This window comes from Xenopus laevis, chromosome 2L (assembly GCF_017654675.1).
Source record: "Xenopus laevis strain J_2021 chromosome 2L, Xenopus_laevis_v10.1, whole genome shotgun sequence".
NCBI lineage: Eukaryota > Metazoa > Chordata > Amphibia > Anura > Pipidae > Xenopus > Xenopus laevis.
The window spans coordinates 45,192,195-45,215,866 of NC_054373.1; the positions used below are offsets into that span (position 1 = coordinate 45,192,195).

General features: G+C 36.4%; 1 protein-coding gene across 1 annotated transcript in view; it reads left to right on the forward strand.

Moving 5' to 3' along the window:
• phex.L (phosphate regulating endopeptidase homolog X-linked L homeolog) overlaps nt 1-23,672 on the forward strand; it is a 151,071-nt gene that overhangs the window by 30,249 nt on the left and 97,150 nt on the right. The window contains exons 4-7 of the mRNA XM_018246265.2: nt 5,843-5,929; nt 11,221-11,447; nt 14,355-14,423; nt 21,661-21,777. Coding sequence (XP_018101754.1) covers nt 5,843-5,929; nt 11,221-11,447; nt 14,355-14,423; nt 21,661-21,777 — 500 coding nt within the window. The remainder of the gene's footprint in view (nt 1-5,842; nt 5,930-11,220; nt 11,448-14,354; nt 14,424-21,660; nt 21,778-23,672) is intronic.

Below are 23,672 nucleotides of genomic sequence, written 5' to 3' on the forward strand. Positions count from 1 at the left end.
TTTATATTCAGGCCTCTCCTATTCATATTCCAGTCTCTTATTCAAATCAATGCATGGTTGTTAGGGTAATTTGGACCCTAGCAACCAGAGAGCTGCTGAATAAAAAGCTAAATTCAAAAACCCGAAATAATAAAAAATAAAAACCAATTGTAAATTGTCTCAGAATAACACTCTCTACATCATACTAAAAGTTAATGCAAAGGGCCCCTTCAACACTGCAAATGTTTAGCACCGAAGTGAACACAATGCCTATACAGGTATCAGACCTGTTATCCAGAATGCTGGGGACCTGGGGCTTTACGGATAACGGATCTTTCTGTAATTTGGATCTTCATACCTTAGGTCTATTAGAAACTCCTGTAAACATTAAATAAACCCAATTGGCTGGTTTTGCTTCCAATAAGGATTAATTATATATTAGTTTGCATCAAGTACAAGGTACTGGTTTATTATTACAGAGAAAAAGGAAATCATTTTTTGATTATAATGGAGTCTACGGGAGACGGCCTTTCTGTAATTTGGAACTTTCTGGATAATGGGTTTCCGGATACTGGATCTCATACCTGTATTTACAACTGAGCAATACACCTGTCTGGTCTTGCAATATTGTAGATAGCATAAGTTCTGCAAACAAGAGTTAAGAGGCAGATTTATCAAAAGTCGAATTTCGAAGTGAAATATACTTTGAAATTCGACCATTGAATGGCTATACTTTGACTTTGAATATCGAAGTCGAAGTTTTTTTACCGAATTTGACCGGTTTGCGTTATACGATTTCATCGATCGATCGAACGATTTTATTTTGACTACAAAAAACGTAGAAAAATGCATTAGAAGGTCCCCATAGGCTAACATAGCACGTCGGCAGGTTTAATTTGGCGAACTATTGAAGTCAAAGTTTTTTTTAAAGAGACTTCGATTATCGAATGGTCAAATATTGAACGATTTTTACTTCGAATCAAATTCGAAGTAAAATTCAAAGTCGTAGTATCCTATCCGATGGTCGAAGTATCCAAAAAATTATTTCGAATTTTGAACTTTTTTACTTCAAAAATTCCCCCCCTATACCTCCTGCCCCCCCGCAGCCATAGGGTCTGTTTTCTCTGTAGTTATGCCCCAAATCACTGGAAAATGCAAGTTGAGAATAAAGTTAAAGTGCAAAACAAATAGAGGTGGATTTAATGTTTTGCACTATTTTTTTACAGACAAAAATATGGCTTTTTGGGTACCATACAAAGCTTAACAGGACTACAGAAACCCATTCGAAACCAGGGAAAAAAAATTTCAATTTTGTAACCTATTATCCAGAATGCTCAGAACCTGGGTTTTCCGGATCTTTCCGAGATCTTTCTGTAATTTGGATCTTCATACCTTAAGTCTACTAGAAAATCATGTAAATATTAAATAAACCCAATAGGCTGGTTTTGCTTCCAATAAGGATTAATTGTATCTTAGTTTGGATCAAGTATTAGAGAAAAAGTTAATCAGTTTTAAAAATCTGGATTATTTGGATAAAATGAAAGTTTCCGTAATTCAGAGGTTTCTGGACAAAAGATCCCATACCTGTACCATATATGTGTGTAATACATCAGTATAAAAGATTATCACTTTAATGCATTATTAACACCAACAGGCATAAGAGGTCAAATAAACATATCAATGCCAATGTTAAATATATAAGTAATTGCACAGGATTGATCTGATTTATGATTATGAATTATGATTATTAATGCTTTGTGTGAAGCACATTCAGTTCCTATTCTTTTGGATCACAGCTTTAACCACAAGAGCCAACTTCTATACTCCATCCAACATTCTTAGGCTTTATCACTGCATTTAGCCAAAAACATCAACTAAAACGATCTCTGGAGACTTGTGGGTCGGCCTTATTTGTTCAGAATTGTTGAAAAGTTTAGTAAAACAGCATTTTAAAAGCCTGGATTTTGTTGCTTTATTATGAAATGTATTAAAATTGGAACAAACAGATAATGGAATGTTTATATAACACAAAACTGTAATTTAACACATAACTACCAACATTTAAAAATAATTTGAAGGGGCAATTAGGTTCTTGGCCTTTAGGCCAACTACAAGTATGCAATCCGTTATCCAGAAACATGTTATCCAGAAAGCTACGAATTATGGAAAGGCTGTCTCTCTTAGACATTAGAATTTTATCCAAATAATCCAAATTTTTTAAATTGATTTTTTTCTCTGTAATAATAAAACAGTACCTTGTACTTTATCCCAACTAAGGTATAATTAGTCCTTAATAGCCCATAGGATTTATTTAATATTTACATGATTTTCTAGTAGACTTAGGGAGGAATTTACTAAAGGGCGAATTTTTGCCTTGGAAGGCTCCGCCACACTGTGTGCAACTTTGTCAGACGTTAATTCACAGAGCATACACTAAGGGGCAGAATTACTAAGGGTCGAAGTGAATTTTCGAAGTTAAAAACTTTGAATTTCAAACTATTTTTTAGGTACTTCGACCATCGAATAGGCCTAAATTCTTCAAAAAGTTTGACTTCGAAAATCAAAGAACTGTTTCTTTAATAAAGTTTGACTTCGATACTTCGCCATCTTAAACCTGCCAAATTGCTATGTTAGCCTATGGGGACCCCGTAGAACCCATAGCCAACATTTGGCTACGTTTTTAGAAGTCAAAATAAAATCATTCGATCGATTGATCAGTGAAATCGCTCGAATCGTTCGATTCGAACGATTTCATTGTACGATTGAATGATTTTTTATTCAACCGAATTTGGCCAAATTAGATTAAAAAAAACTTCGACTTCGTCGTTTGAAGTCGAAGTAATCCAATTTGATGGTCGAATTTCAAAGTATTTTCCACAAATTTGACCCTTGATAAATCTGCCCCTAATTCATCAAAATGTGAAGTTGTGTCTCGCAGATGAACGCTGTAGAAGTGTCGACAGCAAAAATTCGTCAGCGCAAGCATTTCATAGCAAACTTTTTTTTCTGCCTAGTGAAACTTCATTAACACACTTACGCTTAGGTCAATTTAAAAAGGGCTGGTACATACAGGTCATGTATATGTCTTTATTGTTGGAGAAATTGCTGGAAGTGGCCACTTATTATTAAAACTGTCCAAGGAAGCAAAATAAAGACAAAAGAGATCCTTTGTGTCACGACCCTCAAATGGTTTAAAAAAATTAAAAATATATTTAAATTACAAATTTTAAACATAATCCCACTTTAAAATATGAAAAAAACGTCAGGATATGATACAGGATATGATGTCACTTACATAAAATTGAGGAAGATGTAGCTTCACCTTATCAGAAGCAGACTCTGACGAAATGGGTAATGTAGTGGAAACGTTGCACTTTGATGAATTTGCAGAGTAATGATCGTTCACCTGAGTGAAAATTCGTTGGCGAAAGGGTGCCAAACTTCGTTAGCGCTGAGCTCTTTCACTAGCAAATTGTCCTCTATGCCTGTTAGTAAATTGGCAATGTCCCTGTGAAGTGTCATTTGGCAAATTTCGCTAGCAATAGCCTGCTTCGCCCTTTAGTAAATTTGCCCCTTAAGGTATTGAGATCCAAATCACGGAAAGATCTGTTACCAGGAAGGCTACTAGAAAATCATGTAAACATTAAATAAAGCCAATAAGATGGTTTTGCTTCCAATAGGAATTAATTATATCTTAGTTTGGATCAAGTACAAGGTACTGTTTTATTATTACAGAGAAAAAGAAAATAATTTTTAAAAAATTGTATTATTTGAATAAAATGGAGCCTATGGGAGACATCCTTTCCATAATTCAGAGCTTTCTGGATAATGGGTTTCAGGATAATGGACCCCATACCTGTACAAGAACTGAGAGTGATAATAAGACCACTGAAATACATTTTAAACATTTCTGTGGACAACATTTTACTGGGGAGTCCCTGGATATTATGGTGAGCTGGCAATTATTATTAATGAACACAAACATTTTAACTATCTTGCTGTTCAGGTATGGGATCTCTTATCCAGAAAACAGATATCCAAAAAGCTCTAAATAATAGGAAGGACATTTTAAAAAATAATTCCACTTTTTTCATGATTTCCCTTTTGCATGAATCCATTTTGGTGGCAAAACAATCCTATAGGGTTTATTTAATGTTTAAATAATTTATAGCAGACTTAAAGGAACAGTTCAGTGTGAAAATAAAAACTGTGTAAATAGATAGGCTGTGCAAAATAAAAAATGTTTCTAATATAGTTAGTTAGCCAAAAATGTAATGTATAAAGACTGGAGTGAACAGATGTCTAATAAAACAGCCAGAATCCAACTTCCTGCTTTTCAGCTCTATAACTCTGAGTTAGTCAGCGACTTGAAGGGGGGCCACATGGTACATTTCTGTTCAGTGAGTATGTAATTGATCCTCAACATTCAGCTCAGATTCAAAAGCAACAGATATGACCCATGTGCCCCCCCTCAAGTCTCTGATTGGTTACTACCTGGTAACCAGGGTAACCAGTCAGTGTAAACCAAGAGAGCTGAAAAGCAGGAAGTAGTGTTCTGACTGACTTGTTATACATCAAATCTCTCCAGCCTTTATACATTACATTTTTGGCTAACTAACTATATTAGAAACATTTTTTATTTTGCACAGCCTATCTATTTACCCAGTTTTTGTTTTTACACTGAACAATTCCTTTAAGGTGTGGTGATCCAAATTACAGAAAGATATGGAAAGTCCCAAGCATTGTCTGTTATTTAGTGGCCCAATGGTTAGCAATGCTGCCTTGCAGCGCTGGGGTCCTAGATTTGATTCCAGTCCAGGCATGAGTTTGTATGTTGTCTGCGTGGATTTCCTTTGGGTACAACAATTAAAAAAAAAAAACATACAATCAGGTTTATTGGCTCCTGATAAATATATAGTGTCTGTTAACAATAAAGGAGTATAGATGGTAACCTCCGCTGAGGCAGAGAATAATGTGTAAGAATAATGTAAATAAAGCTCAGTTAATATCAGAAGTTTAAACAAGTGTGTTATAAGAAGGCTACATTCATCATATTACATAGAATGTTACATTTGGGAGCATGTTGCTCCATACAATGCCAAGTTCTTATGTTATTTCCACTACAAAAACTGTATTATACCATTAATCCATGCACAATTATATTTTTTAATAGAAATATTTATTTATTTATAAGTTCAGTTTAATAGAACATAGGACAGAGTAGACATATGCACGTTTGACATTTATACACATCCAGTGTAGAAGAGCTACACATGTTTATAGTACAGAAAGTTATGGTGGGCTTGAAAAAACTACATTGAGGTGGAGAGGTGGATGGTGCCAAGGTGCAAACACAAGTAGTAGTTAAAAGAGTTCTACACACTCATTCTAGGAACCATATAAAGTCTTAAGCTGGCCATAGACGCAAAGATCCGATCGTACGAATCAACGTACGATCGGACTTTCCCATCTCCCGACCCTCCACTAACCATTCATATCAAAGTCTTTACCATTCCGATCAAATAAGAACAGATCAGCCAATGTTCTGCCCCTGACGGCAATCGTACGATACTTATGTCTGACAACACTAGTGACAGTCTCCCTCTGAAAATCGTACGATCGGCAATACACGCAGAGATATTATCGGGAGGCGACAGAAATTTTCTAACCTGTCCGATCGACCAAACGACCGATCTCCGACGGACGAAAAATGTCGGGACTCTCCACACATGGTCCGAAAATCGTACGAATCCACGATTCGTACGATCGGATCTTTGCGTCTATGGCCAGCTTAACTATACCGGTATGTTGTGTTGCTTTGCACTATAAATGTATTAAGATATCTACTGTATTTTTCTTTCAGCACTTTTAGAGAAGCCTATAAGCAAAAGAAGAGATTCCGAGGCAATACAAAAAGTAAAGACCTTTTACATATCCTGTATGAATGAAAGTAAGTTTCCTTTTTTACAATTCTGATGTATCTTAAAGAGAAGAATTCAGTTACAAAGCTTTGCAGCATGTCCTACTGGAGGGATTCAAATGCAGTTATTTTCTGTTAATACATATATAAAAGTATATCTGGCGCATCAAAGGATGAACCCTATGGGATCCTATGGGATCCGCAGGTTTGAAAATACACTTCACTGAAATACATTGCATATTTTCAATATGACGGCCAAACTCTCTTGAGATGGATTGCGCATTTGGTATGCTGGTGACTTAATTACTGTACGTATTGCATATCAGTCCAGCTACATTTAGCATGTAAATTGCTTTTCCGCTTCGCTTTTTTTCACAAAAGTTTACTAAAATTCTTGTGGGGAACGAGAAAAAAACAGAAATGCATGTTGGGAAGAGCAAACTGCAGGCTGAAAAAGGCATATTATCATGTGAGTGTGGTTTCATCGGGATATTTATGCTCAACCGCATGTTTTTAAAAACACCACGTAATAACGCCCTATGTGATCTCACACTGAGGGGCATATTTATCAAGGGTCGAATTTTGAATTGAAAAAACTTTGAAATTCGAATTGAAAAAGACCAACCGAAATTACGTTTTTTTTTGGTCGAATAGGTCAGTTTTCGATCAGTTTTCAGCCACGTTTTTTCCAAAAAAAAAACCTTTGCTTTTTCAAAGTCTACCAATTGACTCCAAATAGGTTCTAGGAGGTCCCCCATAGGCTAAAACAGCAATTCGGCAGGTTTTAGATGGCGAATGATTGAAGTAGAATTTTTAGAGAGACAGTACATGATAAATTTCAATATTCGAATTTTCAATTTATTTTCAAATTTGAATCGAATTTGGACCATTCCCTAGTTGAAGTACACAAAAAATAGCTCGAAATTCGAATTCTTTTAATTCGAAAATTCACCTCGACCTTTGATGAATCTGCCCCTTAGTATAATTACCAGGGAATGCAAGCAGAACAAATTAATATAACATAACATATTACATACATTATATAACACTAAGGGGCTGATTCACTAAGGGTCGAATATCGAGGGTTAATTAACCCTCGATATTCGACAGGGAATTGAAATCCTTCGACTTCGAATATCGAAGTCGAAGGATTTAGCGCAAATAGTGCAATCGTACGATCGAAGGATTATTCCTTCGATCGAACGATTAAATCCTTCGAATCGAACGATTCGAAGGATTTAAATCCAGCAATCGAAGGAATATCCTTCGATCAAAAAAAGTTAGCCAAGCCTATGGGGACCTTCCCCATAGGCTAAAATTGACTTCGGTAGCTTTTAGATGGCGAACTAGGGGGTCAAAGTTTTTTTTAAAGAGACAGTACTTCGACTATCGAATGGTCGAATAGTCGAACGATTTTTAGTTCGAATCCTTCGATTCGAAGTCGTAGTCGAAGGTCGAAGTAGCCCATTCGATGGTCGAAGTAGCCCAAAAATTACAAAGTTTTTTTTACTTCGAATCCTTCACTTGATGTTAGTGAATTGGCCCCTAGTTGTACGTTGCTGTACTCAACATTTGTATATTTTACGAATATGCTTTACATTTTCTATTGAACCAAATTCAATATTTATATTCTTATTCTACACAGAAAGTAAAGAATTGTGGGGTATGTGCATTTTACATGAATGACTACTCTACAAGTGGACAATTTCAATTCACTTTCTGTTAATTTTTTGGGAGGGGCAACACAGATTTTGTATTAATTTCTGTAAGCAACAATAACTGCATGGGGTCAGTAAAAGGAATGGTGGCCAAACAATAATTCAGCTTAGGGACAATATGCATGGCTGCCAGGGAACAGCTGAAGGCACACAAACAAGCTGAAGTTCTAAGAACTGTTCAACCATTTTTATTTATTAGATGACTTTTTGGTTCATTTAACCCAGCACACCATCCACTTGATTAGAACATTGAATATAATAGTTAATGCCATGTTATTATGAGAAAAAGAGAGTCTAATACCCACATATACATAGATTTCAGACTTCAGTAAAATTAGAGAAAAAAATACTGCAGGACATTCTAGTGTTTATTTTTAATTGTGTAATGTCAATGATGAATGATATTGATATTATATGAATGATATAATACAGGTATGGGATCTGGGGCTTTCCAGATAAAGGGTCTTTCTGTAATTTGGATCTTCATACCTTAAAGGACATGTAAAGTCTAAAATAGAATAAGGCTAGAAATGCTGTATTTTATATACTAAATATAAACATGAACTTACTGCACCACAAGCCTAATTAAACAAATAATTTATGCTTTTAAAGTTGGCTACAGGGGGTCACCATCTCGTAACTTTGTTAAACATCTTTGCAAGACTAAGACTGTGCACATGCTCAGTGTGGTCTGGGCTGCTTAGGGATCGTCATAAACAAAGCTGCTTGAGTTCTGCATTGCTGGGAAGTAAGGCGGGGGCTCCCCCTGCTGTTCATAAGTATGATTGTTTCCCCGCAGAGCAGTTAGGGACCATCTGACAATTCCTATCCACAGCAGTAAATGAAGGGAGAATTTCACTGCATACAGTCAGGTTTCTTATAAAAACAGTACACATTTTTTAAATAAAGTATATTGGAGATAGGTTTCTTTTAAATTAAAGAAAGAAAAATGGGATTTTATTTTTCTGCCTTTACATGCCCTTTAAGTCTATTAAAAAATAATTTAAACATTATGGGGCACATTTACTATGGGTTGAATATCGAGGTTTAATTAACCCTTGATATTCGACCATCGAAGTTAAATCCTTCGACTTCGAATATTGAAGTCAAAGGATTTACCGCAATTCATTCGATCGAATGTTCAAAGGAAAAATCGCGCTCGGAAGGTTTTAGGTGGCGAAGTAGGTGGTTGAAGTTTTTTTTAATGAGACAGTACTTAGACTATCAAATGGTCGAATAGTCGAAAAATTTTTAGTTCGAATCGTCCGATTAGAAGTCAAAGTCGTAGTCGAAGGTCGAAGTAGCCAATTCGATGGTCGAAGTAGCCAAAAAAAATACTTCGAAATTCGAAGTATTTTTCCTTCTAATCCTTCACTCGAGTAAATGTGCCCCCTAAATAAACCCAACATGAATGTTTAACCTCCACTAAGGATTCATTATATCTTAGCTGAGATGAAGTAGGGAGCTTAAATATTTTGGCCAAAGTATGGCATTAACACCTCATTATTTGGTAACAATTATTTTTGAAGGCAATCTGTGTGCTGACAATCTTTTTTTCTTTTTGTCCACCAAGTCTCCTGCTTTTAGAAAAGCTTTAAAAGACCTGCAAGAAAGACACAATGGACAGAGCCAGAAACATTATGCCATCTAGAGATAAAACATTGGTATTGCAACTCAATAAGACAACGCAGTCATTTAGAGTATTTGCACATTGAATTGGCAAATTAAGTCTTTGTTTATTTATAATATCTTAATTCAAACAAAAGGGTGTAACACAAAACACACCCAAATAGAATTTTTTTTACCCAACATTTCACCTGATCAAAATAACTTTGCATACTATGTTTCATGATGATTGAATCCATTTATAAATGCATCATAATGGAAGACCAGGGTCTTCCCACAAGTCAATTCTCTTCTATGAGCTATTATTATGTTTTTGTAGTGCAAACACTGGAATGTAACCATTTATTAAAGTTACCTGGATTCATTTATTTGAGTCATTTATAAACAAAAGTGTACCCACACTGATGCTGATATTTGATTGGCCATAATGGTCTAGCCCATTTTTGATAGGCCTAGGCTTTTTTTATTATTTTATTTGTTATGGTGCAGTTGCATAGTTTTGTTTGCTTACATAGACGGCTTCCACTTACTTTTTTGAGCACTTCTTGAGTGTTTAGAAAAATGTGCTGGACTTTAAGGGAAGCAACACCTTCCATTAAACTATTTAACTTTAACTGTAAATTCCATGAATAAGCAATATGCAGTGTTACTCGGGCTCTTTGCTGGGGTTGCCTCCTGCATATCTCATTTAAAATTGGACTGCCCACTCGGTAAGCCTCAATTTAGAAGCAATAAAATTGCATTTAAAAAATGTTCAGAATAGGGAATTGAACTATCATACTTAGGGGCACGTTTACTAAGGGTCGAATATCGAGGGTTAATAAACCCTCGAATTCGACCCTCGAAGTTAAATCCTTCAAATGCAAATATCGAATACAAAGGATTTAGCGCAAATGCTTCGATCGAACGATCAAAGTAAAAATTGTTCGATCAAACGATTAGAACGATTTTAATTTAAGGATTTTTCTTTGATCAAAAATAGCTTAGCAAAGTGATGGGGAAGGTCCCCATAGGCTAAAATTGTACCTCAGTAGGTTTAAACTGCCGAAGTAGGTAGTCAAAGTTTTTTTTAAAGAGACAGTACTTCGATTATCGAATGGTCGAATAGTCGAATGATTTTTAGTTTGAATCGTTTGAGTCGAAGTTGAAGGTCGTAGTAGCCTATTCGATGGTCGAAGTACCCAAAAAAATACTTCGAAATTCGAAGTTTTTTTCATTCCGATACTTCACTCGAGCTTAGTAAATGTGCCCCTTAGTGATGGGTGAATAAATTCACCAGGCGCAAATTCGCAGCAAATTTCAGTCAAAATTCGCCCGCCAAAATTATTCAGACGCCCATTGACTTTAATGCATTTGTCAAAAAAAAGGCTTGCGCATAACTATTGTCGTGAGCATCTAAATTGACACGTGTCAAAATAATTTTGACGTCCATTGACTTCAATGCTTTGGTGATTTTTTTCGCCGTTTTTCGAAAAATTTTCAGCGAAGCGATGGGACAAATTCGCCCATCACTATTCATACTGCCAGAAGAGCATTAACATTCCTCTATAAATTGGAAATTTTTGGTTAGAATTTTATTGGTTAAGAATCTCTAGAGGAAGGGGCAAAGGACATAGACACTTCTGTTAGAAGGGGATACAGGTGACCCTGCTTGTTTTTCCCTATATCGCTGATGGGCAAGGTTTTTTGATGATATCACCCACTTTCCTATTTACAAGGAATCAATATAATATTATTTTATGTACGTTAAAGTGGTTGTTTTACATTATTTTTACATAATAATGCCTTCTAATATTTCAAAACTGGAGGACCTTTGATAATAAAATATAAAGAAAAAAATGCAAATCTTGTCCCATTTCTATATAGCATCAAATGAACAAATCCTGATTTCATTAGAATTATAAAGTTTGAATGCACATGATGGCTATAGCTGCCAGTAAATATTGTTTCACCTTCATTTTTGTATTACTTTCCTAGCTCAAGTAGAAGTGGATGACATAAAACCAATTGTGAAAATTCTAAAACAGCCCTCTCTGCGGTGGCCAGTTTTGGAATCCAATATCGGAAGTGACGGGAAATGGTCAGAGAGAAAGTTCAATTTCCTCCAGACCCTTGCAGATCTAAGGAGGCTTTATAGCACATCTGTATTTCTGAGAGTATACGTGGCAATTGATGATAAAGTATCCAATAATTTTATCTTAAAGGTAAGGACGCAATTACTGGACTGTCATGAATTCACTGTAAACTCATGGTCATAATGTCAAGCAAAGCAAATGGCCTACACAACAAAACCGGGGGGGGACTGATGCACAAATATAAATACATAAAATTATGATATACCGAATTTCGTTGCCATAAGCGATGGGCGAATTTATTTGCCAGGACACCGGCATCAAAAACGAGACACCGGTGCTGTTTTGCAAATTTTTCGCCGTTTTGCGAATTTCGCTGCAAATTCGCTAATAATTTGGCGAAGCCTTTAAATCCTACATGGCTGGGCACATAAGGCTTGTACTTGAAATGTGTGGAGCAACAAGGTTGTTAACAAGTGTAAGTCTGCTCAGTTGTTGTACATTTGTACATTGTTATGGACGTCTGCCCTCTAGATGAAAACCCCAATAGCTGTTATTATTTCTATTATTTTTATTATTATCATTATCATTATTAGTATTATTATGCATTTATTACGCTATACTATAAAGGAATGTATTTATGGAACATATAGATTTTATATTAATACTGACAGGGGCTCATTAGATACAGTGCCATGGGCGAAATGGTATAAAACATCAAAGAAAGGAAAAAAGGCAACAGTGTGATACATATATCAATTCGGGAATCGGGAGTCCATATAATTATTTAACCAGGCCGAAGGGACCCGCCCCAGTTCCAAAGGCAATCAATTACAGAAAGGTTTATATCAAAAACGATATAAGTCCCAAGGCCTCTTAGAGTAAAAACAAAATTAATTTATTGATATTCACATTTAAAAAACAATTCACACTTTTAAAAAAGTATCCAGTACATACTACCCCACATATCCCACCAGGTGGGATATGTGGGGTAGTATGTACTGGATACTTTTTTAAATGTGAATATCAATAAATTAATTTTGTTTTTACTCTAAGAGGCCTTGGGACTTATATCGTTTTTGATAAAAACCTTTCTGTAACAGTGTGATACAGTCTTGAATAAAAACAGCCACCAAGTGTGTGTACAGAATTGAAAGGGTGAACTTGCCCTTTAACCACAACAGCGTTACATTAATTAGGGGCAGATTTATTAAGGGCCGAGTTGTGTTTTCCAAGAAAAATTCGAGTTTTTGAGTTGATTTTAAGTCAAAAATAGTTGTTTTTTTTTGGGGTTTAAAAAAAACCTTTAAACTTTTCAAGATTGATTATACCCCGACCTGAATCAGAAAATACCTGTTGAGTTCATGTAGATAGTCAATGGCAGAGATCCCCTGAGCCATTTGAAGATGTTAATCAGAGGGTTCTGCTCGAAAACTCAAAAAATTTCGAACAGTTCCATTTTTTTCCTGTGGAAAACTCTATTATTTCGAGTTTTCGGGTTGTTAACTCATAGGGGCAGATTCCCTAAAGGGCAAATTCGCCACCGTGACGTCATTTCGGAACTTTGCCGATTTCCTAACGGGCGCAGAAGGAGAAGGAGATAGACGCTAGCATTGCTTCGTACTCTAACGCCAAGTGAATTTTCGCTCTCGAGGCCTTCCTCAATTGTTTGTGAAAATTTTTCTAAGTCTGAAAAAACACTGGCACCTTTTCCTTTTTTCTCGGTGATAGCCTGCAAAGGTCCATACATTTTTTTTTTGGGTAACCGGGTTCCCCCCTCCATTTCCTAACATATGGTACATAAACTATACACTGGGCTCGTGTGCAGGACATTATATCAACACTATTTCCCTGGACTTCTGTAATGTAATGTATTTGCTGCAACATATACGTCCATTCAACTTTATCATTTCCCACCGTATGCTAATTAGGCAACGCTAGCGCATCTTCGCTTTGATTGCTGAAGTAACTCTAGCGAAAATTCGCCAGAGTCCGGTGCCCTGGACGCAAATTGGCACGTTAGGGAATCGGCATTGTTCTAGTGAATTTACGCCTGGTGAAGTGTTGCAATGGCTGCGAATCCATTGTTTGCCCTTTAGGGAATTTGCCCCTTTGAGTTTGAGTTTTTTCTTAAATCATTTCTTAAGGTTTTAAAAAGCTCACATAACTCTAAGGGGGTTATTTACTAAGCTCCGAATACCTGAAATTTCCCGTAATCCGAAAAATTCGTGATTTTTTTAATAAAATCTGACTTTTAAAAAAAATCACAAATTTTTCGGAATTTATTAAACGCCGAGGGCTAAAAAGCCTGAATATAAAAACACGGCATCTCAAACCTGTCGAGGTTGCATAAAAGTCAATGGGAACAGTCCCATTGATTTTTGGTTTTGTCGGGGGTTTCGGGGGTTTCGGGGGTTTCGGGGCAATTTCACAATGTTTTCGGGGCTTTCGGGTGAAAATTCCGAAAATTTTGAAGATTTCAGGGAAAATTCAAGAAAAAATCATGAAAGTCTGAGCTTTTCCTGCAAAGCAAATTTTCGTTAAAATGTAATTATAAATAAGCGTTAAAAACCCGAGCGGGTTAGATAGGAGTTTGTAGCAGCCGCTATTGAGATAAATTCGGACCTTGATAAATAACCCCCTTAAACTTGACCTTTGATACTATGAAAGCATGCAGAGAAAGACTTTCCTTTGATCAATAGTGAGAATGCTTTTTTATAAACCATTACTTGTATCACAGCAGATCAGTGTATCATAGAAGGCACTCATTAGAGTTTAGAATATAAATGGGTAGTAGATTATAAATGGGTAGTAGACGTCATGTCCAGCATAATCCACACATTTTACCATAACTGGATCATTTCTGGAAACAGGGATCCATCATGACAGTGTGACATCACAATATTATATTATTTTCACAAAAACGTATTTGTATTATCCATATCAGCATTTGGGTGCAAAACCAAATTCAGCTTTTTTTCATCCCTGTGAATAAACACTGATTCATCAATAATAAAACTATTTTTTTTTTGTTCACAGCTGGACCAGGCGTCGTTATCTTTATTATCCCATGAAGATTACCTTGACAATAGCACAATTGCTAAGAAAGTAAGTGATGCCAAAGAGTAAACTGAAAAATCATGTAACAATACGTCTTTTTTTTTTTCCATAAGTAACTGGACTTTTGGGTATTCTAGAAACATCACATGGGTGACTTCTTCAGTTCACTGGAACAATCTCTCATGCACATTGAAGAATTAACACCTGCCTCAATTAGAATAATCGTACTGGTCTGAGATCTGTTATCAGGAAACCCGTTATCCAGAAAGCTCCAAATTACAGAAATGCTGTCTCCCATAGACTCCATTTTATTCAAATTTTTAAAAATGATGTCCTTTTTCTCTGTAATAATAAATCAGTGGCTTGTACTTGATCCAAACTAATATATAATTAATCCTTATTGGAAGCAAAACCAGCCTATTGGGTTAATTTGATGTTTACATGATTTTCTAGTAGACTTAATACTTAAATTAAACAAAGATCCATTATCTGGAAATCCCCAGGTTTCGAGCATTCTGGATAACAGCTCCCATAGCTATACAGATACTATTGTGCGTGAGTTGAGAGTTTCAGCTATCACCAATTAAAGTTCAATGGAATCGTTGTAATTGGATGTCTGTGGTTTAAATAGGGGTTAAATGTTCTAAAATGACTGATTCTAATGAAATTTTCAATTGGCCTTCATTTTTTTCTTTTTTATAGTTTTAGAATTATTTGCCTTCTTCTTCTGACTCTTTCCAGCTTCCTGACCCCATCTAAAAACAAATGCTCTGTAAGACTACGCATTTAGGGGCAGATTTACTAAGGGTCGAAGTGAATTCGAGGGAATTTTCGAAGTAAAAAAATTACATCGAATAGGATACTACAAACTTCGAATTTACTGTGACTAAGATTCGAAGTAAAAAGTTTGAATATTTGACCGTTCGATTATCGAAGTACTATACTTCGCCAAATTAAACCTGCCGAAGTGCTATGTTAGCCTATGGGGACCTTCTTCAAAGTTTTTCTAAGTCTTTACACATCGAATAAAAATCCTTAGATCGATTGCTAAAATCGTTCGAATCGTTTGATTCTAACTATATTATCGTTCGATCTTTTTTTGTTTTATTCGACCGCAGGATTGCCAAATTTGTTGAAAAAACGTCGAATTTGATATTGGAATTCAAAGTTTTTTTAATTCTATGGTCGAATTTCGAAGTTTTTTGTACTTCGAAATTCGACCCTTGATAAATCTGCCCCTTATTGTTATTGCTACTTTTTATTATTATTTCTATTCAGGCCTCTCCTATTGATATTCCCGGCTCTTATTCAAAGCAGTGCATGGTTTCTAAGGTAATTTGAACCCTAGCAACCAGATTGCTGAAACAGAAAACCGGAGAGCTGCTAAATAACTCAAAAACCACAAATAATAAAAACCAATTGCAAATAGTCTCAGAATATCACTCTGTACATCATACTAAAATGTTAATTCAAAGGTGAACAAGCCCCTTTGAACTTCAATGCTTCATAGTGTAATAAAAAATATAATAATTAGTGGGGGCTATATTATTCACCTAGAGAAATAACACAAAGTCATAAATGTCACAGATTTCCCAAAGATCTGAAAGGCTTGTTGACGCTGCTGTTTACGAAGCTGAAAAACATGAAATATATTTGTTTCTCTGAAAAAAAACCCATATAAATCTTCATTGTTTGTGCTGTTGAAAGCAGACATGATATAAATGTATTCCTGATGTTATCATGGCTGCAAACTGAACTTGTTTTCTTTTAGAGAAATGTTGCTGCATCATTCCCATCAGCCATCCGTGCCCTTGGCATTAGTGCTTATTTATTTGCTGTGTAATTAGGGAGGCGATTTCTCTGGCTTTTGAAATAAGCTTTTTGCTCATCTTGCGTAGCTCCAGCTCCCTGTTGTCTCAAATCTGCAGACAGAGACACAGATGAGTTCCCCTCAGCCCTGATTCTTCCAGTGCCAGTTATTGATCCGTCTGAATATGCCATTAAAAGCACAAAGCAAGGTCATTCTCTGTTTTAAGCAATAGCCCTGTCACCCTTTTCGGGTCGACAGCACCCAGTGATGTGATTTGATTTTCTTAGCATTCTATATCTCTTGTATTCAGCCATTCATTGCATTTGTAATTAATAAGCAAATTAACATTCTGAATGGTAGAAGAATAATTAAACCCTTTAGGTTAGACTGAAATTTACCATCAAATCATATGTATATATATCAATATATATATATATATATATATACATATATATATATATATATGTATATACGGTATGGGACCTGTTATCCAGAATGGTCGGGACCTGGGGTTTTCCAGATAATGGATCTATCTGTAATCTGGATCTTCATACCCGAAGGTGCAGATTTATCAAGGGTCGAATTTCGAAGTGTAAAATACTTCGAAATCCGATCATCGAATTGAAATACTTCGACTTCAAAGTATTTTTCCCCGAATTTGTACATCCCGTGATTGAAGTATAATCGTTCGATCGAACGAATAAATCGTTGGAATCGAACGATTTTAGCCTACGGTCAAACGATTTTACTTCGATGTGTAAAGACTTAGAAAATGGTTGTAGAAGGTCCCCATAGGCTAACATAGCACTTCGGCAGGTTTAATTTGGTGAAGTATTGAAGTTTTTTTAAAGAGACAGTACTTCGATTATTGAATGGTCGAATATTCTAACTATTTTTACTTCGAATCGAATTCGAACTATTCAAACTATTTTTACTTCGAATCGAATTTGAAGTAAATTCGAAATCGTAGTATCCTATTCCATGGTCGAAGTATCCAAAAATTACTTTGAATTTCTAATTTTTTTACTTCGAAAATTCCCACAAATTCACTTCGACCCTTTATAAATCTGCCCCTAAGTCTACTAAAATATAATTTAAACATTAAATAAACCCAATAAGCTGGTTTTGCTTCCAATAAGCATTAATTATATCTACAGTAAGTTGGGATCAAGTACAAGGTACTGTTTTAACATTACAGAGAAAAAGGAAATCATTTTCTAAAATGGGTTTGTGGATAACAGATCCTATATATATCTATATATATACACACACACACCACACACACACACACACACACACACACACACACACACACACACACACACACACACAAAGGAAAACCGAAAATCACTGAAAATGTATATGAGTTATATAGGAATTTAAATGTTTTCTGCAAAGAATTGTAGTTGTTGATTTATCACAGTACACAGGTATAGGATCTGTTACCTGAAAACCTCTTTTCCAGAAAGCACTAAATTAAGGGAAGACCATCTGCCATAGACTCCATTTTATCCAAATGTTTTAAAATGAGTACCTTGTACTTGACCCCAACTAAGATATAATCCTTACTGCAGGCAAAATGATGCTACTGGGTTTGCTTAATTTTTAAAATGATTTTTTTTAGAAGACTGGGATTTATTAAGTGTTTAATATTATGTTTTAGAGAAATTAAAAATATTTAGAGAAAAAATACAATTCATGAAAAAAAAGAAATGCCAATGTTAGCAAATTTGGCCCCTTAATATATGGAGATACAAATTCCAGAAAGACCCCTTAACCGCTTATTCGGAAAACATCAGGTACCAAGCTTCATGGGTGACAGGAATGGTGGTTTAAGGAACAGTAACACCAAAAAATAACTTGTTTTAAAGTAATTAATTATAATATACTGTTGCCCTGCCCTGGTGAAATTAATTTGTTTGCTTGAGAAACACTACTATTGTGTATATAATCAAGCTGCAGTGTTGCAATTGAGGCAAGGTAGCAATGACACAGGTTAAAGGGCATGTAAAAGCAAAAAAATAAAATCCCATTTTTACTTTCTTTAATGAAAAAGAAACCTATCTCCAATATTCTTTAATTAAAAAATGTGTACCGTTTTTATAAGAAACCTGACTGTATGCAGTGAAATTCTCCCTTCATTTACTGCTGTGGATAGGAATTGTCAGATGGTCCCTAACTGCTGAGCAGGAAAACAATCATACTTATGAACAGCAGGGGGAGCCCCCACCTTACTTTCCAGTCATGCAGAACTCAAGCAGCTTTTTTATGATGATCCCTAAGCAGCCCAGACCACACTGAGCATGTGCACAGTCTTAGTCTTGCAAAGATGTTTAACAAAGTTACAAGATGGTGACCCCCTGTAGCCAACTTTGAAAGCATAAATTATTTGTTTGATTAGGATTGTGTTGCAGTAAGTTCATGTTTATATTTAGTATACAAAATACAGCATTTCTAGCCATATTCTATTTTAGACTTTACATGCCCTTTAAATAGTATGTAACAGATAAACTCTGTAAAACACCATGATATTCTATAGAGCCTATATGCTACATAACCTGAGCCTTTTCTCTGTATAATGGCTGCCCCCGTGGCTACACAGCAGCTTATCTATATAAACTATAGTAGTGTTTCTAAAGCAAAAACAAACCAGCTTTGCCAGTGAAGGGTAACACAACATTATATTTTAAATACTTTAAAACACTTTACTTGTGTTACTGTTGCTTTATCATTTGAGAGTAAAAAAGGCAGACAGTGCAAACGTTCTCAGAAATGGAACCCCTGACATTCAGATTGATGCAGCGTGGGTAACTTAAAAGATATAGTCATGGTCATTCTGAATAAGAGCAATGCTGCCCCCCGGACCAGCACATAATTCTCTGCTACTTTATGCAGGATGGAACTTAGAGGCCTCAAGCAGTGGCAGCAGCGTGAACTTACAGACATCAATTTCACCTAATCACAGTCTATAGAGTGGCGTTCTGGTTCCCTACTCACGTTCAGAATTGCTCCCCCTGTGCCAGACATATCCAGCCTTTTCTTTTCTTACTGCTCATCTATTAGAAAGATCTGTGCCAAAATTCTGTTTAGCCTTACTGGTGTCTGCAAATATTACTGATGCATACATTGTTTGCATCTGCAAAAAAACATCTCAGAACCCAGAACAAGAGCCTGATAAATTTAACATGTTATTTATCCTCTGGTTAACTGAGAAAGGGCAGAAGATTAACATACTCCACAACCCTGGTAAGGGGAATGGATTCAAATTGTATTTTATTATTTTATTTCTCATACCCAGCTGCCAGGATTTGTGAAAATAACATAAAGTACAGTTATTCCCTTTCTGGAAGCTATAGCTTCACAAACTCTTATGGGAGCAGTTTTGGACTGGGGTGTATGGAGCTCCACATGGCTGCCAGCTCAGGGTCCCCCCCCCAGTTGATGAATCCTATCCAAATAATAACCTTTTGCCAAAAAAAGAAAGAACTGATTTCGTAGAGGTAAAAATTGAATATCTAGAGCGGTATAGTTAATATCCTAGAATTACAAGGCAATGACACTTTTTCTCGCACCAATCAGTACGTTCGTCAGGCAGCTTCCATTTCTCCTGATTATCTGTCATTTTAGTCTGCTAAATGTATTCCTCATAAATGGCAGAGTTAGTCACACAGAACTCTCCTGTACTGTAGAGCAGCAGCATGGTGCAAAAAAGGAAGAAAAAGATATGTTTGTCAGTGATGGGAATTCACAAAGAAAGCAAATATAGTGGGTGTAATTAAAAAAAGGACAAAAAAGTGAATAGTTGTTGTATATTGTTTCTCTTATTAATTTGCATGAAAAATCTCTGTATTCCAACTTTAGTCACCCCCAAAAAATGTGCATTGAAGATAGCAGGCAAAGCATCAAGGCTTAAGAGCAAACAATTTGGCAAGACACCTAATTATACTGTATATATACATATATAATTAAACATATTATCAAAGCATGATGGATTCTGTATATCAGTAGCCATATATCCTCTGCTGACAATCTGGAAAGGTAGTTGCTGTAAGTGGCCATAGACCAAGTCATATGGACCCATATCATTGGTAAATGTACCTTGCAGTATGTCTAAGAGAGCACTATTACCAACAATATAGCCACAAGTGCTCTCTGTATGGGCCCTAGGAGCACACACCAGCTTTTACATCCTTTTTATTGGTTAATGAGCCCGTAACTAGAGAGGAAGCAGTCCTGTATTCAGAGAGGAAGTAGTCCTGTATTCAGAGAGGAAGTAGTCCTGCATCCAGAAGAGACAGGAGGTTAGTGGCACATGGGCAGCTTAAGAAACATGTGGGCTTTGGGGCAATAGCAGCTGCAAGGCACAGGAATGAGAGTGCTCTACTCTGCAGTCTGGCATGGGCCATAAGGGGTGCAATTTTTATGTCCCTAACTGCTGTTGCACTTGTCTGTGGCAATAGTAAATGAGAGCTAGAATCTCAACCATCAAGTATAGCAGAACTGTCTGGGAAGTAAGTGTAAGTAAGTAAACATATTTTGTGTCCAGGGGTAGAGACATGCGTGGGTTTGTTTTTGCAGACCCTCAACCAACCCGTACCTGATTACCCCCAACCTGAACCCCACCTGCTTAATGCCATTCTTTTCCCTATCCTGATACACCCACCCTGCCAGTGACATACAGTAAATGACACCTGAGCTCTAAGTGACATCACATAAGCCAGATATCACTTGATAGGCCTTATTGATAGGATAAAGTATATTTTATAATTCCCACCTCTCAAATAGCCCCTACAACTAGCCACCTGCAGCTAAAGGTGCCTGAACCTGAAATGAACATTAGGACATGAGGATATTGTGTCTGAGTCCCGACTGCTTTGTGGATAATCCACAGGTACCCGACCTACTGCAGGACTCTACACAGGGGTCTCTTGCTCTCTGCACAGAACACTGGATGGCAAATAAAGTGATCCAGTATTAGGAAGGGCAGCCCTGATTAATGACATCCATGGAAGGGGCAGCTACTTACAAAATCCATCACACGGTGTGCAAAGTACCAAACTGTAGCATTTCGTGCATTGTAAATGAGCCTTAATATCTTTCACTGCAAAAGCAAAAAGTTACCATAGTGTTTTCAGCATTCAAGGGGCTCTCTTTTCTACACTGTTGCAGTTACTAACTGTCCCAAATGAAATATTGGGCCATTTTCAAACTGTCTTATTCAACATGCCTATATCAATGTGCCGTCAAAATCATCTGTATGGGAAACAGAACCGTGGGAATCACCGTGTATCAACCCTGCATCTGGACATGAGGTTGGGTTCAGTCACCATTTGACATCACGTTACCCCCAATTATTATTGCATGGTGAAAGAGTTTGTTAACTGGGTGCCTATTATTAGGAAAATCCACCAGTGAATGCTTTTGCCTGATACAGTAAATCTTCCTCCCTTCTCATATCTCCTTATTTTTTCACAGTATAAAGATGCTCTCCTGGAATTTATGGTTGATGTTGCAGTTTTGCTTGGTGCAAACAAGACTAGAGCAGAGACTGACATGAAAGCACTAATTGAATTGGAAACTAAGCTTGCTCAGGTAAGAAACGGTTTACTCGTGGAGAATAGTCATTCCTTGAAACATTGCTGTTGGAGAAAACTAGAAATATTTTTCCTTGGGTATGGGAAATAACAGTTCAGAACAAAGCATTAAGGATTTTTTTCCCCTCAGGAGTAGGGCAATTGTTTTCCATATTTGATGTCCTTAATTGTACAGTGAATTCCCAGAGCAGTATAGCTCAACATATTTGTCATGTGATGTGATCAGATATGATGTTATAAATGAACATTTTGAAAAATTTAGTTTGTGCAATATAGGTTTTATGATGTATACTCATTTTTAGAATTAAAGGGATTCTGTCATGATTTTTATGATGTTTTTATTTCTAAATTACCCTGTTTACACTGCAAATAATACACTGCAAATAATTCACTCTAACATGTAAAATTTCATTCCTTAACCAGCAAGTGTATTTGTATTAGATGTAATATTGGTATGTAGGCGCCATCTCAGGTCATTTTGCCTGGTCATGTGCTTTCAGAAAGAGCCAGCACTTTAGGATGGATCTGCTTTCTGGCAGGCTGTTGTTTCTCCTACTCAATGTAACTGAATGTGTCACACTGGGACCTGGATTTTACTATTGAGTGCTGTTCTTAGATCTACCAGGCAGCTGTTATCTTGTGTTAGGGAGCTGATATCACTCCAACTTGCAGTACAGCAGTAAAGAATGTCTGAAGTTTATCAGAGCATAAGACACATGTCTGGGGGCAGCTGGGAAACTGACAGTATGTCTAGTCCCACGTCAGATTTCAAAATTAAATATAAAAAAATCAGTTTGTTCTTTTGAGAAATGGATTTCAGTGCAGAATTCTACTGGAGCAGCACTGTCATCTGATGCATTTTGAAAGAAACATGTTTTACCAAGACAGTATCCCTTTAAGATAAAATTATTGTATAATTAGATCATCAAATGCCTCTAACACAGACCTCACTTGTGGCCAAATTCAGGGCTAGCTCTAAAGGGAATGAATCCTGTACAGTAAACATTGCAGGCAGTACATTGGAAAGCATCTTGTCTATATGTGATATTTGTGTCATTTCCAAGCTTCCAAACAGAAATCCTTCTTCCAACATAGCAGTTGCTGAAATAATATTATGTAGTACATACCTTCTGTTCATAAGTATATACAGTCTGTTAGATATAAAGGAAAAGCGATGGAGCAATCTAATTGCACAGTATGTAGGTAAACATAGTAACATAGTAACATAGTAAGTAAGGTTGAAAAAAGACACATGTCCATCGAGTTCAACCTTTTTTTTTTCTTTTTTTTATTAACTACCTATCTGCCAGTTGATCCAAAGGAAGGTAAAAAAAAAACCCATCTGAAGCCTCTCCAATTTGCCTTAGAGGGGGAAAAATTCCTTCCTGACTCCAAAATGGCAATCGGACCAGTCCCTGGATCAACTTGTACTATGAGCTATTTCCCATAACCCTGTATTCCCTCACTTGCTAAAAAGCTATCCAACCCCTTCTTAAAACTATCTAATGTATCAGCCTGTACCACTGATTCAGGGAGAGAATTCCACATCTTCACAGCTCTCACTGTAAAAAACCCCTTCCCAATATTTAGGCGGAACCTCTTTTCTTCTAATCGGAATGGGTGACCTTGTGTTAGCTGGAAAGACCTACTGGTAAATAAAGCATTAGAGAGATTATTATATGATCCCCTTATATATTTATACATAGTTATCAGATCACCCCTTAAGCGCCTCTTCTCCAGCGTGAACATCCCCAATTTGGCCAGGCTTTCCTCATAGCTAAGATTTTCAATACCTTTTACCAGCTTAGTTGCCCTTCTCTGTACCCTCTCTAATACAATAATGTCCTATTTGAGTGATGGAGACCAAAACTGTATGGCATATTCTAGATGGGG